Source organism: Pleurodeles waltl, chromosome 2_1, assembly GCF_031143425.1.
Source record: "Pleurodeles waltl isolate 20211129_DDA chromosome 2_1, aPleWal1.hap1.20221129, whole genome shotgun sequence".
Taxonomy (NCBI): domain Eukaryota; kingdom Metazoa; phylum Chordata; class Amphibia; order Caudata; family Salamandridae; genus Pleurodeles; species Pleurodeles waltl.
The window spans coordinates 604,098,141-604,115,404 of NC_090438.1; the positions used below are offsets into that span (position 1 = coordinate 604,098,141).

At 42.2% G+C, this 17,264-nt stretch overlaps 1 protein-coding gene across 2 annotated transcripts in view; it reads right to left on the reverse strand.

Moving 5' to 3' along the window:
• Window positions 1–10,359: 10,359 nt before the first annotated feature.
• AOAH (acyloxyacyl hydrolase) overlaps window positions 10,360–17,264 on the reverse strand; it is an 845,303-nt gene continuing 838,398 nt past the window's right edge. For both annotated transcript variants that reach the window (XM_069215577.1, XM_069215569.1), the window contains exons 20-21: window positions 11,852–11,928; window positions 10,360–10,680 (exon numbers count right to left, since the gene is read on the reverse strand). In XM_069215577.1, coding sequence (XP_069071678.1) covers window positions 10,552–10,680; window positions 11,852–11,928 — 206 coding nt within the window. In that variant the 3' untranslated portion in view covers window positions 10,360–10,551. The remainder of the gene's footprint in view (window positions 10,681–11,851; window positions 11,929–17,264) is intronic.

Below are 17,264 nucleotides of genomic sequence, written 5' to 3' on the forward strand. Positions count from 1 at the left end.
GCCGCACACTCGGTTGAGTTGTTTAATTCATGTTGACTTTGTTACTCTTTGGGATTTCCCTTCTACTGGTTCTCCATTACTCTCGGAATGTGAAAGGGCCTCTGTGCATGGTTTTATTGCCAGGGTAGCATTCCTGGCTTTTCAATAGCATGTATCGCTGGAAGTGATCTTTAATAATGAAATGAGCGCTTCGGAGCCGATTCACCATACATCTAGTCAGGCAATGCTCAAGAACATAACTTACCGAGGAAGCATTGTGAGCTGCTAACCATCAATATTTTTTTAGCACACAGAGAACATGACGGTCAGGAAGACGTGAGAGTGCTGGTATTCCCAGACTGCCTTCTTCCAAACTACTTGGCAATGCCAATCAGCATTTCAGAGAAGGGAGCATTTGTACCCAGCAAAATACGTTTTTAAGAAGTCACATTTTTACTCCATATGAAAGATCAGTTTGAAGGTCTAGGCATACTCTCGAGCCTGCCATTCTAGCAGCCCCAAAACTCTCCCCCGGCAAACATTCTAATTTACTTCCTTCCTCTTCCCAGATGATATAGGGCATGTGTTTTGCCAGCACTTTGTTTAGTCTTGTTTTTCTTTAGTAACATGCCTCCTAAGTTCAAGGGTTTCTGGTCGGTCTCTTCTCACATCACCAACTTTTCTCCCTCTTCCATTCGCTGTGTGCTTTCAAAGCTCAGCCCACAAGGGTTCACGACTTTATGTGGAGGAGCAAGTAAAATAACACATTTTCCACCTACTCTGTGGCTGAGTGACCTTTTCTGGCTCAACAAGTCGTCCATATTAGTAGAAGGTTTGGTAGGCCTTCTTACACAATACAGGGATCGTGCACAGGGATCACTAATGCCCGAACACTTGGCCCATTTATGAGTTTCCCAAAAACTCAATCTTGCTGAAGCTCATACTAAGAGATCAGTTCAGCCTAAATGTGCAGCAGATACAGGGCACCTAGTACTCCATCTAAATTAATTATGTAGCATGGCATGTTACAAACTGCATTTCTTAATTTGCCACACAATCTACAATTAAAATAGGAAGCAAAAAATAATAATAAGACCTTAAAAGGTTGAGTTATGAGTCTTGACAGAATACGGAGCCTGTCTCTCAACGAAGGTCAAACATATCGTTTTGGACTTTTAGTTTCCTTGTATGTGCCCACGTGTTTCTTGGATATTCCTAATACGTTCTAAATTTCTCTCTTTCTTAAATTGTGGCAATAGCTGGCACCTAATAGCAGCTATTGACAATGCTTGCATTGCTGCTCAATAGGCCTTTGCAGGCCCTTAACCAACAGCGTATGTGTGTGTCAAATGTAGGCTCACCCTTACGCAGGTGGGTTAAATGGGTCTTTATTCATTGTGACCTGCACTCCTACTGCACCTACTCTGACAAGATACTCAAAACAAAATAAATAGGACAGGTCGTAGACACAGAAGTAGGAGTACAGTTTGCAGCAACCTTCGACAAAAAAGGTGGACTACTTGACAGCTGCTTAGGGCTGCTGCTTGATTCTTCTGCCATCCGCATGCTTGTTCTAAAAGGGCAGAGGAGTTTCACACTGGTAGCTGGCTGGCTGGATCTTGCTACAAGCCGTGACCTCTGACTCCTGTGGGCAGAGCAGGGTTGTGCTGATCACTGGGGGTTCCGATGAGCTGTTGTCCAGATGGATGGCATGACGTTGTTGTTGCTGCGTTATAGAAAGAGAAGGGAAATTCAGAGAGAAAATGTCTCTCTAAAGGATTTTCCTTCCTACTACAACGCTCATCTGAGTGTCATCATGCTATACCTTCTCCCGTAGTGAGAAGTGAGGATGTGCACATCTATTTTACACCACTGAACATGCTCAACCCAGACACTACCCAAAAACCCGGACAATTCTGTAATTTGGAGAAAAGTGTTGGATCACTTGTCAAAAAACTGTACTGTCTGGGGAATTCCGGGACCCCTGGTCACCCTACCTACACCTATATTTATTTTTTAGATTTTAAAGCAAAACTACCATTTTGATCAATGATGAGGCAAACTAACTTGGCTAATTCCACTGATGGTGGCAGATCTGATGTTTTTATCTCTTTCTTTACAGGACATATTTCTAAGCTTTACTAGAGGGCCTCTTCCTCCTACCAAGGTTGCTGCCCTAGTTTGTTGGGCAGTGCTGCAAGAACTTCTGACATGCCTGCCCTCATTCACATTACCATTTCCCATTTTCACTGCGGCCAGTGCGCCCTGAAAGCAAAGCCTTTATGTATGATCAAAAAAGTGGACGGTCTCAAAGGAGCGTGGCCTACATAGATAAGGGTGTGGTTTAAACAAGTAAACTAAAATACTGAAAATGTTTACATTCTGAAATTGAGAGGCTGAACTAAACATTACTGAGGCCTGTTCACAATGCAAACAGGTCACAAATTGGATGACCACATGTACGCTCAACTTCGTTATGACCACACGGAAGAACACTGTGGGAAACTCACACTGACTACAGCCTCAACCCCAGTACTCTCAATTGCGGCCCGTTCTAAACACCTGGATGCAGCTCAGTTCAAAGACCACACTTTACAGGTGTAATATGCAGCACAAAAAGTACAGAAACGCATCATAATGGAAATGGTTAACACTTGGGGAATTCAAGATTAAGTCAAACATATGAAATGTAAATAGGAAGTAAATCACTTACATGGATTACCTTAACGATTTTTACATTTGTTGTTCAGAGAACAATTAGTGTTTCGTTTTTCCCATTAAAATTTAGAGCCTCAAAGGGACCCGTTTTAATGCCTGTTTTTAATTACTACCGAGTCTGAGACCCGGCTCACATAAACCTTTGCTGGAGCCTACTTTTTTTTAATGCTGAGCAACTTTCTTTCCAGGACCATGGCGATCTTTGAATTATTGCAGTTTCTTACCCTTCTCTCCTCTTATGCTGCAATGCTCCAATTATGAGCCACTCACATTATGTCACGGCTGTTTGCAATAGCGACTCTGCACAGCATTAGTGTAGAGCTCCTTTAGGGAGTGTAATTTGAGCCGTGCACTACTGTCAGATGAAGGTCCTCCTGGAGTAGTCTTGTATGTGTGCAAAGCAAGATGGTCCTTTACTGGAAAAGGTATGTGGGCTCAGAAAATCAGGCGTGGTACCAGGTAAGTTCTACATCAATGAAACTGCAAGAGATCCTGTGGAAGGACACCCTTCCCCGCTCCTGTGTGGAGTTCACCCTCACTTGCCCTACATAAGGGGTATAGGTTCAGAGTTCAAACCTTTTTTCTCCCCTCTTTTCTCCCTCACAGTCTATTTAAGCTGGATGTGACTATCCAGGGGGGTAGTGATAACCACAAGGGTCCTTTTGGGATCAAACCTTTCATTCCTCATGAGACACTGCTGCACCGTGATTTAGTTCCACTTCCTGTGTGGGAAAGGGGTTCATGAGCTGCTGTTGTACCATGGTACTGAACTACTCACTCCTGGACATGAAGCTTCCAAATTAATTTTTGCACCAAAGAATGTGCTCTCCTCTCTCCCTACAGGCCGAATTTAAGTCTGCTCTAGTCGCTCTGAGAAGTGCACTGGAGATGTGAGGTTTATTTTCTGTTGGGGGCACCTGTTGTAGTTCCACCCTGACTAGTCCTCTCCTTACTCCTTCCACATTCCTCTTATGGAGCACAACTGTCACTCACTGCTGAAGATTCACAGAAGGAGCAGATCAATGAGTCATTTAGTGAGAATCCTTGTCACCAGAGGACGTCAAAGAAGCTTGTCTCCATTTGTATTTAGAAGTAATCTGCCTTAACCACTTAATCTCGACAAGCTGAAGAGGATTACAAAATGCTCAGATAAGATAATACTTAGCACTGGCATCCTTGGAAGTTTGTTTCCCATGATCATGCAGTGTTTGGAGGTCATTCCAACAGTGGAGTAGCACCATATCCAGGTGGGTGAACTGTCCTATTCAATCCTACTGCAGATCTTAGGACAGCCACACAGACTGGAGCTTCAAGTCAAAAGCCTCTCTTTGGTACCTTCATAATCACAACTGGTACAGTCTTTCTGTTTTTCTTCAGTTATCCTTTGCCAAGTCAAATCAAGTTGCATTTCTTTATTTGGACCTCAAATGAGGTCCACAAGATCAATAGACTACAAACATCACAGAATAAAAGATTTAGAAATATAGACCAGTTATACTTAACACCACTGTATCCTGAGCTGGTTTACACAATAGCATACATGTTCATGTAGCCTCCGTGGCTTCTCTTAAGATCAAGCACTGTCTCTGGGAAAGCTTCTGGCAACAGAAAACACTCCTATCACCAGCTGCCAGCTCCATCTCACATTCAGCACCACTAAGTCCACCTGATTTTATGAGTCATCACAACAGGACCAGGGAACAAGTGAGGTTCCAGTTGATGGCTTCTCAGGCCTCCTCCATAAAGATAGTATGCCTGGAGAGGTCAGACAGTGAGGTCAGAAAGTGCAAAAAATGTATCTCCTCCCTTTAAAGTGGGAATTATCATCTTCCAAGCAAGGCCCATGAGGCTCTGTCCATTGGGAAATAGGAGCACAGGCAGTTAATGAGTGATCAATGTGTTAGTTGCAGCCTCAGCTCCCCTTAAAATGAGAACTCCTCAGCAAGCCTGAGGCCCTTCAGGATGATCAAAATGGAAGGAGCCACAAAGCAGATGTTTCAAATACTCTGGAAAATAAATTCCAGACACTCAAAGCAATTCCCTTACTGACTTTTGGAACATCCAGGCTCAGTTTGTTATAATGAATGCATCTTTTCTGAAAGCAAGGATTCAGTCTTTCCACCTGTGTATTCTGTTTGTGAATGAGTGGATGGAGAAAGTTGTTTTTCTGTCTTGGCAAGTAAATTTATCAAGGTTTTTCAGGAGAATTTGTGGCTGTTCATGCTATTTGAACAAAACAAATTTAAGCACAATGCTATGCCAGTTAGGCTCAGAGACTCTGATTTACTAACCTTTTCCGCAACATAGCAAGGCAACTTGCTGCGCTGCGTGAAAGATAGAGAGCAGAAAGCACTACTAAGATATGGTGCATTTGTGCTCTCTCATTACACTAGTGCTCCTTGGGCAGCCTAGTGCCAGTGCAGCACCCTAACACCATGGTGCAAGGGTGTCTGTGTTAAAAGCAGGATTGTTTTTATGCAGAATGTATGGCTTTCTGCACAAAAACAATCCTTGGCATATTCCTCTTTCCATGTTTGCTGCAGAACATAGCACGCATGGTAAGAAGACAATAAGGAGAAATCAAGATTGCTCCTACGTTTGCTCTTGGATAGGTACCCCATTGAGGTGTAAATTCAGATTTACTGCCTTCATTAAATCTGGCTTTGGGTCAAAATACATGGGTGGATGCATGGGAATACCCATGCTCAAACCATGTAGCACCTACTCGACTCAGTGTAATGCAGCACAGCCCAGGGCTTTGCATTACTTTTGTTGTTGTTGGTTTAATTTTTTACAAAGCCACGCAAGACAATGCAAATAGGCACTTGTGTGGTTTTGTGAACCTTGACTAGCATTTTGTTTTGTAGCTGTGCCAGAGAAGTGGCACAATCATGAAGAAACATTTTAGTAAATCTAGCCAGGGTCTGTAATGTTCCTTTAGCTTGTCATGAGAAATTAAGAGTAATGCTAGAAGACCTGCGTTCTAAGAAGATTTTAAGCATATTAAATCTTTACCATGGCTTTCTCTTGTAGTTATTTTGGTAAAGAGTTCTGGTGAGCTGTGACTATGTATTGATTTATGAACCCTCAACAGGGGGATCTGGATAGATATCCACTTTTTGCCTAATTTCAACATGCCTGAGCTACTGCATTTTCAACTGTGAATATTGCAAGTGCTTAGTACCAGGTTGAATTACATAGGATCAAAATATTTTACTGCCTCTGTTATACCTTAAGGCTCTTTTCAGTTTTAAAGATTGCCATTTGGTCTGGCGAATGGCTCGTCAGTATTCTAATGTCCTATGATGTAGAAACTATAGGGGAATTACTGACAAGATGACTTTCCAAGCTGATATACTGTTATTTGGGTAGGGCTATACTCCTCTTTCTATTTGTACTAGAAAATGCAAAGTAGTACTGTATGCTGCATTACTTTGTATTTACTAAAGCACGCAAAGCCACAAAAATCAACTATGCGTGGCTAAGTAGATGCCAAAATGAATTTTACATTTGGGTCTGTGCCACAAAAGTGATGCAACCCAGAGGCAAAATCTTGGTTGATCTGGGCCAAAGACTTGTTCTATTTACCCACCTGTTGAGCTTCTCTATTCAGTACAGTACCTCCTGGGTAGGGGTTTGTGAGAGAACGCTGATCCACGAGTACTTGTAAAGGAAAGTATACAGTCAATTTTGGTTTACCTGCTCAGACATATTGTGGAAGTGAGATTGGTAAGTGGGCTTGGATGAGGTGAAGTAAATATAGCTTATGTCCCTTTTGACAAGGCCTGTTTCTTGTTATTTGATTGGTTACTGCTCTTTTGATGAAGAGGGGCCATGTGTTAAAAAACAGGCTCTTCTGTTTGAGATGAACCTGTTCTTGTACTTGTAAAAAGCCCACATTGGGAATGTATACACACAGCATAAAAATGTGCTGGCCATTTTCCATCCATGGAAATGGGTAGCATGAAAGAGAGGACACCACGTGGTATCAGCACCCACTGTGTTGGAAATGGAAAAAAAAAAAAAAATTGTGTCCCAGTAGTTGCAACAGTAAGGAGGTGATATCATGAGGGGTGGAGTCACAAGGAGTGGAGTTAGACAGTCAGCTTATACATTCAATTAAATGTTCTGCATGAAAGAATTTAGTAATAAGGACAAATGTGGCAGTAAATCGTTCTGGTGTACACATTCAGAAACAGGTTGCATTTCAAAATATCTTATGGGGTTAAGGCACTTGTTGCAGAGATCTGTGTATCCAGTAATTTCCATGGTATAAAGCTGTAAAGTATCTCAATGGGGCAATGTACTTGCTTGAGTTTGCTTGAGAGGTCTATTTGTAATCGAATAACAAGTTCAACTATTCATAAAGTAGCATGTTGGGTTAATGTGCCTGCTTCAAAGCACAACGTGTTACATGCAGGGCACAGATTTGTATTTTATATAACCTGCTCAGTGGATTACTGCTTTTGCTGCCGAGGTCCTTGTGTTGCATGCATGTCACTTGGTATGATCCTTGTAAAACAGCTCAGTTATTTATGAGCTTTCATCAAAGAGATGCATGCAAACTGAAGCTTGCTGGTTTTTCCTCAGTCTAACATTACTGTAAGATTACTAACAACCGTTCCCTTGAGTAGTAATACAGATTTGTTAGTAAGTGCTATATAAATGGTTATTTGTGTAATTACTGATGTAGACTCCTTACATTGCATACATTAATCCTATGCACAAAGCTTGAGAAATGCATATCTGCCTCCAAATCAAAGTTTAGCTCTTAAGCACTTATGAAGTGACAGGCTGGGTGTATTTGTTTCCTCTGTGGCATTAGAATCAATGTGTTAAGCTACAGCTATCAGCGATCCAGGATTAAACATAAACAAAAGGAGTGGTCATTAAAGTAAGCAAGTGTTGGTTTAGAACTGAAACATGAGGCTCCTCTCACCTGTTGCTCTGAAGACAAAACAGGCAAAGTATGACTACTGCTGAAGATGTGCTGGTGTCAGCAAACTGCACCAGGATGCAGCCAGCAAATTTCACTGATGCCAGCCTGTAACCAAAATCCCGCTTTTATCCACCTCATTTCTGCCACTGGGTACCCATAAATTGTACCATACAACATCCACAGTTATGTAACTTTTATTCATGAAATGCATTCCCTAGCCATTATCCCACAGTACGTTGTAGTATGACCAGGTCCAGTGGAAGTATGTGATTGTGCAACTGCAATGATTTTCACATAATTATAGATTTGCCACATAATCCATCATCTGACGCATAATCTGCAGATTAAAAAGAAAATTGTTCTAAGCTCACATGGTTCAAAAGTTAGGAAAAACGCAGTGATGCGTGCTGCCGCACATTAGAAGGCCCTTAGCAAAGGAGGACTGGACAACTTTCTGTTGCTTATTGCTATATTGGAGTGTTAACCTGGTACTATCAAGGCGCAAGCAATGCCCAGACAGTGTAGCAAGTTTAACAAGCATTTGCAATGCAACGGGTCTCGCGTTTGCTCATGTTAGAGCTGATAGCGTTGTAAACTCCTAACCCGACTTTTCACCTATCAGCAAAAGTGTATTTATGTACGTAACCGAAAAAGTGCAAACAACTGTGTAAAGCGCTCGACTTCTGCCTAGTGAAATCGCGCTAGTAAAATAGAGAAAAATTAGTCCACGAGCCGGACAGAAAACAGCGAGCCTCGCATGTTTTCTGTACTTGGTCGATGTGATCGAGGAGGGCTAGCCACTGGAAAAGGCATGACGTGCGCATGCCTTCGACTAATGAAAGCAAGCGAATTTTAATAGGCAAGCCCACAAACGAAATGAAAGACACTGACGTGATGTCGACAGGGCTCCGAGCCCTTTTCTAATAACTAAAGCGTCTCGCTGCGATATGCATGCGCAAGCGCATGCAACGCAGGCTCGACCCTAAAAATGACAAAATAATGAAGTAATACTACCACAAAATGTGCTGCTTGATGCTGCATAATGTACATTTTCTTGCTGCATAATTTACTCAACATTGCTCCATAATTTGGCAGTCTCCGGCTGCATAATTCCAGTGGCCCTGATTGACTTCAGATAATGCATATGGCCAGGATGTGTGCAAGCACACATGCACAAAGAAAACACTTGAGGCACTTGATCACACTTTTTCTGTGCACCATCATAAAGTCTATTTGTTTTGCTTTGTCATAGGTATGTTTTTGAGCAAAACAGTTAGGAGCAGCAGTTATTTTCACCACTTAAACGGCCACGTCACCAAACATTGTCTTTGGTGGTAAGCTAGGGCTGTTCTTGGTGCAAACACTTTTTATCAGTGTACTATGAAAGCAAGTTTATGGAGGTAGTAATGTGTGACAAAAATGTTTGTGCATATTTGTTGTGTGCCATTTTGTTCAGCAGCGGTCCCTGCAATTGTAAAAGGGGACAGGGAGACAACGGGAATGGGGGAAACAGGGAAATTTGTTTTAAAAATACTTACGGTTTCGTTGCCGCTTCCCGCTGTCTCCTGCTGCCTTGTTCGTCACTGATCTTCTAGTGTTGCAGCATTCACTGGGATGCCAGCACTGGCACCCCAGCAAACGTGGCACTGCTTTCATGATAAATCTAGCATGAAAGCAGCGTCAGGATTGGTCTGAGCAGCAGTGACTGCCGCTCAGACACAGCCCTGGGGTCTGTGTGGTTTCTCCAGCCTGGCTGTTAAACACAGCAGGCATTCACGGCTGGCGATTCGGCATGGTGGCGGGGCAGGGGGAGGCTAAACAAATTTGTATATTTATATATATATATATAGATATATAAAAAAATTACCTCCCAGCCTGCCCTGTGCCAATCATGACGCTGCTCAAAGCAGTGCCATGATTGGCTGGAGCGCCCCGCCTGGGCGCTCCAGCGCAGACTGGGAGCCTGTGCAGGCTCTCTCCAACTCAGCACCACAGTACTGGGTTGGAGAGAGCCCTTATGCGCATGTATGTTTGGCAGGCCTGAGACAGCCGGACAAATATACATGCGTTCTGGGGGGAGTGCTCTGTGCACTCCCCTCCATGCTCGTCTCCCCCATGGCCCTGCCCCTTTAGAAACAAAACAACACAGTGTTTATTGTTGTTTTGTTTCTAAAGGTTGCAGCTCCTGCTGCTGCTGGTGGATGGGCGATGGTCCTCCGCCCTGACAGAGAAGCCACCCCTGACAGCAGGGCTGGAGAAACCTAAGTGCGTATGTGTGTTTGACCGGCCAAACACACATGCGCACATAGGTGCACTCTCCCCTCCTCCCACCTCCTGTGGCTCAGCCACTCCTCGCCCCTCCCTGTACTGCTGGCTGAGCCAGCTGATGAAAAATAAAATTATATTAAAATATTGTTTTATTTTTCATCTCCTGCCCAGGGGGGCTACGCTATTTTGCAATTGTGGTGATGTTTTTGTTTTTTTCGTCCTGCTGTGTTTTGTGTATTATAGCAATGTGATTTGTGTTGTACTGTGGCGATCTGTTTTGGTGTGCCTAATTGTGTTTTACTTGTGTTATGTTTATTTGTGTGTGTTTTGTTGTTTTTTTGTTAAATAATGTAATAAACGCTGCTGCATTTACAGGTAAATGAAAGACATTCTTTTACAGTTCCTGTGACAGGCAACCATTTATCGCCGTCTAAGATGATTAAAATATGACCACGCCAAGTCTTTAAATATTTAATACCACGCTCAGTCCAAAATTGTGGCAATGCCAGTCTTAAATTAGCACTTTCTTCAATCTGCAAAGTCTTCAATTTGGCACCTCTTCTGTCCTGTACATTGAAGGCAATGAGTAAAGCAAACTTGTCTGGGCACTGGAGGCAAAGGCGACCTCAGAGGAGACAGCGACAAGGTCAATGGCCGCCTTGGTTTCCAAATTTCTTTTCAATGGCTTTGTTGAACGGATTCTCCTTCCCAAGCACCTCAGGCCAGTTCTGCAAAGCTTCCTCCCACACAATCTGTGCTTGTAGGGCCAAGGCAATCTGCAGAGAGTGGAGCAGAATGAGCATGTCAGGCACTATTCACATTTGAATAGGCATTCAGGTTCTGAGAGGGGTTATTTAACACACTACAAAGCCTGTTCAGTTTGCTTTCCCTGTGTGTATTGTCGCTACCTCCAATTTCAATGTGCGCAATTGCATTCAAACCACAGTGGCAGATTACACTTGCAGCCTAGATGTTTCAGTTGTTGACATTGGAGCGTCTGCTGAACCTGTCACACATTCCATTCAGAATTAACCGCTCAGTAGTCCGGATTTCACTCATGAACACACCAGTCCAAACAAATGCGTTTCCGTCCGCGCTCCAATAACAAGAGTTTCAGTCTGAGGCTTATTTTCCTGGGTAACATGTTAGTCGTGTTATAGGCCTATTTGTTTAATCTCAGATTCCGAATCAACCCATACAGGGATATTACACTATTTCTTATTCTGGCCAAGACAGGTTGCCCTGGATTAATTCTTAAATTGTACTTTCTCATCACTGTTTTTCTGCTGGAATGATTGTTCTAGCACCCACTAGGGACTGGCTCTCGTAGTCCATACATTTTCATTATTTCCATTGTCTAAAGGCGTTTCATGTCATGGAGTGCATCTTTCGTCTCAATTTTCATAAAGGGTCCTGAATTTTGAAAAACATTACCCATGTCAACATTAGGGGGCAGATTTATGGAAAGTGGCGCTACACCGAGTGCAGCGACACTTTCCCTGCGCCCTTTAGCACCCCCCCTACCACCACCATGTGTGCGCTGTATTTAAAATACGGCCCAACATGGCACAGGGTATGGGGCAGTAGCCTAATATCTCATGACGCTACTGATGCAGAGTTCATAGGGCCCCATTCTAAAGATGTAAAAAGCTTTAAAAAATGGTGCAAGAAAATCTCATAGATATCCTTACGACATTTTTCTGGCTCCCCTAACGGAGAAGGCCACCTTTGCATACATTATGCCTGGCGCAATCATAATGTAGCACAAATGTTACGGAGTGACTCACAAATGCTACAGCGTTGGGATTTTGGGCTCGTTGGGCCACATTAACGTAAAAAATAATGATGCTAATGTGGCACAAGGTGGCGCTAGGGCATTATAAATATGCCCCTAAATTTAAGGTCTTCTTTCTGGATCTTGTGTACCTATTCTATCTCATGTTTTACCTGGTTTGGGTGAAATCCATCCACAGGTTCTATCAGCTGCCAGTCATCGCCCATCTGTTTTTTCCACAACTCTGCAACTACAAAGAAAGCGAATAATTACTCGAGTGACGTTGAAAGAAAGAAACAAAAACATAAAGGCAAAAAACAAAGAGCTTTTTCCTTGATCTCTCAAACATAACATTCTGCATACTTTAATCTCTGTTTAATTAACACGGCCAACATTTTTTAGATCAGAAAGTCATTGGATGACTTTGCTCAGTCTGGTTTATAGTATAGGGGATTCTGAGAACCATTCTTAGCGATATCTACCTGCCTTGCCAGGATCTCAGTACTGTGAAGGGAGCTGCCAATGCGACAGCTCCCTTCGCCACAGTTAAGTTGCTCCATATTTAAAGCCCCTATTCAGATAAAACTCTTCTATTGAAAAAAATGTAGTCCCAAAACCGGAGTTTGCTCTCGGTACAATAACCAAGCACTAGCACATCCAATTAGTCTGTCCTTGGTTGCCACACTTTTAACTTTGTCATTGCTTCTATTATTTTTCCATGGTTTTTATAAACCATTGTTGTGGAACTTGCCAGGCTCCCTCCAATACTAAAAACAAAAAAAAATGTTTGTCTCAGAAAGCACAATTTGCCATAGTAGTCCCTGCAACTGAAGAAAACTATTTTGTGTGTGGATGTGCTCCTTGTGAAATAGTAAAATTCGGGTACTCACAGTGTAGCTAGTCAATAGCTGACCCATTGTCACATGCTGAATGTTGTAGTGGGTGGAAGAAAAATCTTGCTTAGCATCTGAATGCAGTTTGGTGCTTTAAGGCAATAAGCCAGGGCCTGATAGGTGAGCACAAAGGATCCCACAAGGATCATCGACATCAGCAAAGAGGGAGGGCAGGTGACAGATATAAAGTCTTGGGAGTGAATGCCTCTGGGAATAGATTTTCCAGAGCTCTCAGTTTTCAGTCAGCAGCACTGTTTCCCTTACCCCCACGGATCACTACACAACATCCTTTAGTAGGCAGCTTCTGAGGCATAAATAAAGGCCACGTTCCTGGTTTAGGCAAGAGCGCCAATTTTTCATTTTAAAACATGTTTTATCTGGCTTTATCCTGCTTAAAAGTGCTCCCATTCCAAATTAATAAAAATGAAAGCCCCTCAGTTTCTCCACTACTTCTCCGTTTTGTCCGTTCCTTATATTCACAAGTATGAAAGAGGGGCACTGGTGAAAGAAGGGCACAGTGGTGTGAGGCAGCAGACCATGAGTTTCTAATTTCCAGAGAAAACACCTAGAACAGTAGCAATGCTACTTAGTCGTGCAACTTGTATATACAGAGCTAGAAAAGGCATTAGTGTAAATCCCAGTGAAGAGGGGGAGGAGGATCAAGAGAGGTGGTGGTTTGGATTCACCTGAGGCACCATCTGAGCAAACATGGTCCATGGCCATGGCTAACCCCAGACCTAAACAAGCACTGGCAATAGGTATGGCTTTAAAGGAATGCTGTGTAGTAATGTGAAGCATTACAAGTAGATAGCATAGGAATGGATATGTATTTGAGTGGAACCAAATATCTGTAGAATAATATTGATGTTGTTTAAAAGATCAGTTGACAGTTGTGCTGTCAAGCCAGACCTAAAAATCCATGCAGGATAATGACTGCCCTCCTTTCATCCATTCCTGCTGTTGGAGAAAAACACCATAAATTATCTAGTTATCTAAGGCTCCTTAATAGCATTCCAATGTCTTGTGTGTGCCCATGAAAGTTCAAGTTCAGGCAGCTGGATACAAAAACAAACTGATCACTTCTTTATTTAGGAAGTGTATGCTTCCTCAAAAAGAGTACTTACCCTCAACAATCAAAACATGTGTCCATAACCTCTTAACATGTGGGTGGAGTCAAAGCACTTTTCCTAGGGATTCTCACATAATTATCCGGTGACAGATGCGCTGTCACGTCTGCCCATGAAAAGTGAGACTCACTGCCTGTAACACTGACATAAATGAGAAGTCATCCATTTGCAGCCCCACCAACTCCTTCCACTAGGGATGCTGGATTTTTCTTAGGTCTCTACTTAGAAAGTCCTTGAACACTTCTAACATATCAAATCATGCTGACCAGATGATTTCTGCCCAACATCCTCCTTAAGTCTTTGCACCTGCTGAACTTCGTCAGGGCGCTGAAATCAAACTTGTTAAATGAACCCCTTGCACCATAGGTTGAAGCAGGTGTCACAAAAAGGTCTGAAATTCCATAATTTTCAATTACATTGTGAGACTTGAAGTTACATGAGTGAAATACTAGAGACAAAAAAGGTAAAACTCAAGTAGTTATTGGTGTACACATGTTAGTACTTGAGTATTGCACTAGAACGCTAGGAATATGCAGTATGAAACTGGACGCATAGAGCATTTGAATGAACCAGAGACTAGGATCTGATGCGTACATAATGGCAGAGCACTTGCCACAATATTCATCAAAAGAAAGTTTTTGCTTGAAACATGAACCTGGCCAACAATATAAAGGAGTTACATTTAATTCGAAAGCGTATGATTACGGCCGATGTTGGAAATTATGTATTCCACCATAATAAAACAAATCTGCGAATTATACTATTTTGTCTGAGTGATTGCTTAAGGCCACCTCAAGAACGAACAAGTGAAAATTAGTGACCCAGTGTAACGAAATTCTCTGTACTAGAAAGGTCTTCAATGCTTCAATTCTTATAAGTCAGTGCAACTGAAAAAGCCCAAAGAGGTTACTTAATGGTCCTTGACTGACAAAGCAACAAGTATGATATGAAATGTATGATTTATCAATTCGCTTTTAATTATAACAAGCTAGTGTGCCATCGATTGTCATTAGAAGGCATGGACTCCACGAGTCAAGGACATCTATTCCCAGAAAACTTTGTTAATAGGAGAGGAGCAAAATTAAATTAATCGTCAAGATTACAATACATTAAAATATTATTAGGTATGAATGCCACAGCATCATACATTAGGTCTGTGTAAAAATTACTAGCGAGATCTACTCAACTGCCAGAGGGTTTTGTTTTAAATAACCAAGGACTTTACCAAAATTAAATTCTTAGGAAGCAAAACTAAAAGGGGTTCAACAATGAGGTACTTGAAACATGAGCGGCCAAAGTCACCGAACGCAAGGTCTCCATGCAAGAATAAATAACCAGCACTTGTGATCCCAGCTTGAAGGGAATTCAATTACAACAAACTGGTTGATTGAAATTCAGGTGGCAATGACTGTTTTTTTCCCATTTACTCAACGAATCAACAACACTGGTCAGACTGTTTTCTACAATATGAACTTCTGAACATACCAAAAATTACTTTAATGTGGCAAAAAGTGCCTGTTTAGATTAGTAACAAAAAAACGCCATCTCCTTTTTGGCCAGAGGCCAATGCTGAGCGGCTTTTTGGCCTCCTGTGCCAACAACTGAGGAAGCATAAGAGGGTGTATATCACGGAAATAGCAAATTGAGGTATGCGTTTCTTTCTAGTGGCCCCATTGAATATCGATCACAAATAGACTTGTGTCTATAAAACATGAATTTGAACAGTCAAAAGTTATTTTTCAGACGTTATGAGAATGAGCAAAAATAAGGCAGCTCCACCATAAGCCAACCACAAGTCACCTCCGCCTTAAATATTGGAAAAGGGGAGTAAAAGCAAAATAGTATTGGTCTACAAGGATATACATTACTATCACTCACAGGGAATCTAGTCAATGGCTCAAGTGGGTGACTTATTGCCCCATGATGTATGCTGCAGTAGTGGGTGAAGGAAAAATCTTAATGACAAAATGACACAAACGGATGAAGAATGCTGAAGGAAATCCCTTTTATATGATATAATTTTAGTAAAGTTGGACATTTTCGGCTAATACCAGACCTAATAATAATAAATAACTCTGATGTGCACATGAGAGCCATTCTACATTGACATTGCCAGAGGCTGCCATACATCCCCTGGCGGAGATGGACAGACGCAATGATGGTCGCCTATCTTTCAGCAGAGTGACCTGGCAACCCTTTGGTGTTCAAAAGCCTACAAGTTGGAGGTTTACACTGACAGAACTAGTGGAGGGTTTTCTGATGTAAACACAGCGCGTCCCCCAACAGTTGTAGTGTCAAATATGAACATGGAATGCTTCATTTTAGCAACACCTTTGAACCTCTGGTGTTCCAAACTGTCACCCATAAACATGCAGGCTATAGTGCTGTCAGTCAACATGAAATGTTGTTTCTTAAGCTATCAATTGGGACCACTGGAGAGGAAGTGCAACCAAGCCTCTCTCTCGGAAAGTTGAACCATTGCTGCAGCGTGCATGCTCCTGGGTTTAGGTATTTTGAAAGAGGGGTGGGAATCATGTATTTTTTCAGTGTGCTGCTGGGCTTTTCCAGCCTGTGAAAAATTGCCCCATTTTTGTCATGGTCCCCCAGTCTTTGCGTATATGGATTTGCTCGCTTCAGAACTCTGTGCACTGGGGGCTTGGCTTGACACGGAAGGAGAAGGCTGCTTCCTAGCACGGCTCTGTGGCTGCTGGAGGGAGAGGTCGACCACTGGGCAGTTTTATCTCTCCTTGGAATCCTTCTGGGAAGCGCCATCATTTTTGGAAGCCTCTCTTTCTCCTAAACTGTCCACCACTGACCATGTAGTGGCCTTCTATGCTTTCTTTGACACAAAAGCGGGTAATTGAATGAGTTGGGCCTGCCATTTTGTGCTTTCTAGCTGGCAGTCCTTCACCTAATGGTAGCTATGCAGTAGTTGTGATGTTTTTCCTGATATTTGTAAAGGTATTTTGTCACAAGCACACAGATTTGATCACATTTGCTGCCTTTTTACCAACAATACTTTCAGCAATCACATAGGTGATAATTTCAATGTCCTTCCTGCTGTTTTGTTGCCATGACTCTTTATTTCCTAAACCCAGCTAATCAACTTTTCTAGCAAGTTGTTTGGTTCTCTACTTTCTTATTCGCGCCGAGATTATACTTGACTGCAATTCTATGGGAAAAACACACAAGTTAAAATGTAAATCTTCTCCTATACCATTGCAATCTAATTATGTGGCGTTCTCTCACCCCAATCCTATCTCTGCTTTACTGAATGGCATGAAATCCTCAGGGCCTATGTCTCAAAGCTCTTCTCAATAGTCTTCCTCATTGGATGCTCATCTTTTCAATAGAGGCTCTTCTACATCTTGTACTAAAGTAAGTGCTATATGTACCCTTTCTTCACATGAAAGATTTAAAAAGACTCTCCTTCGCCAGTCAATTCTCCTTCTCTTATCACCATGGAACTGTGTGTTGAGGAAATATATGCGCTTTAACCATATATGGAGAAAACTTATAAGCGTTTGCAAATATGGATGATTAATTGTCTTCAGTTCATAAAAAGG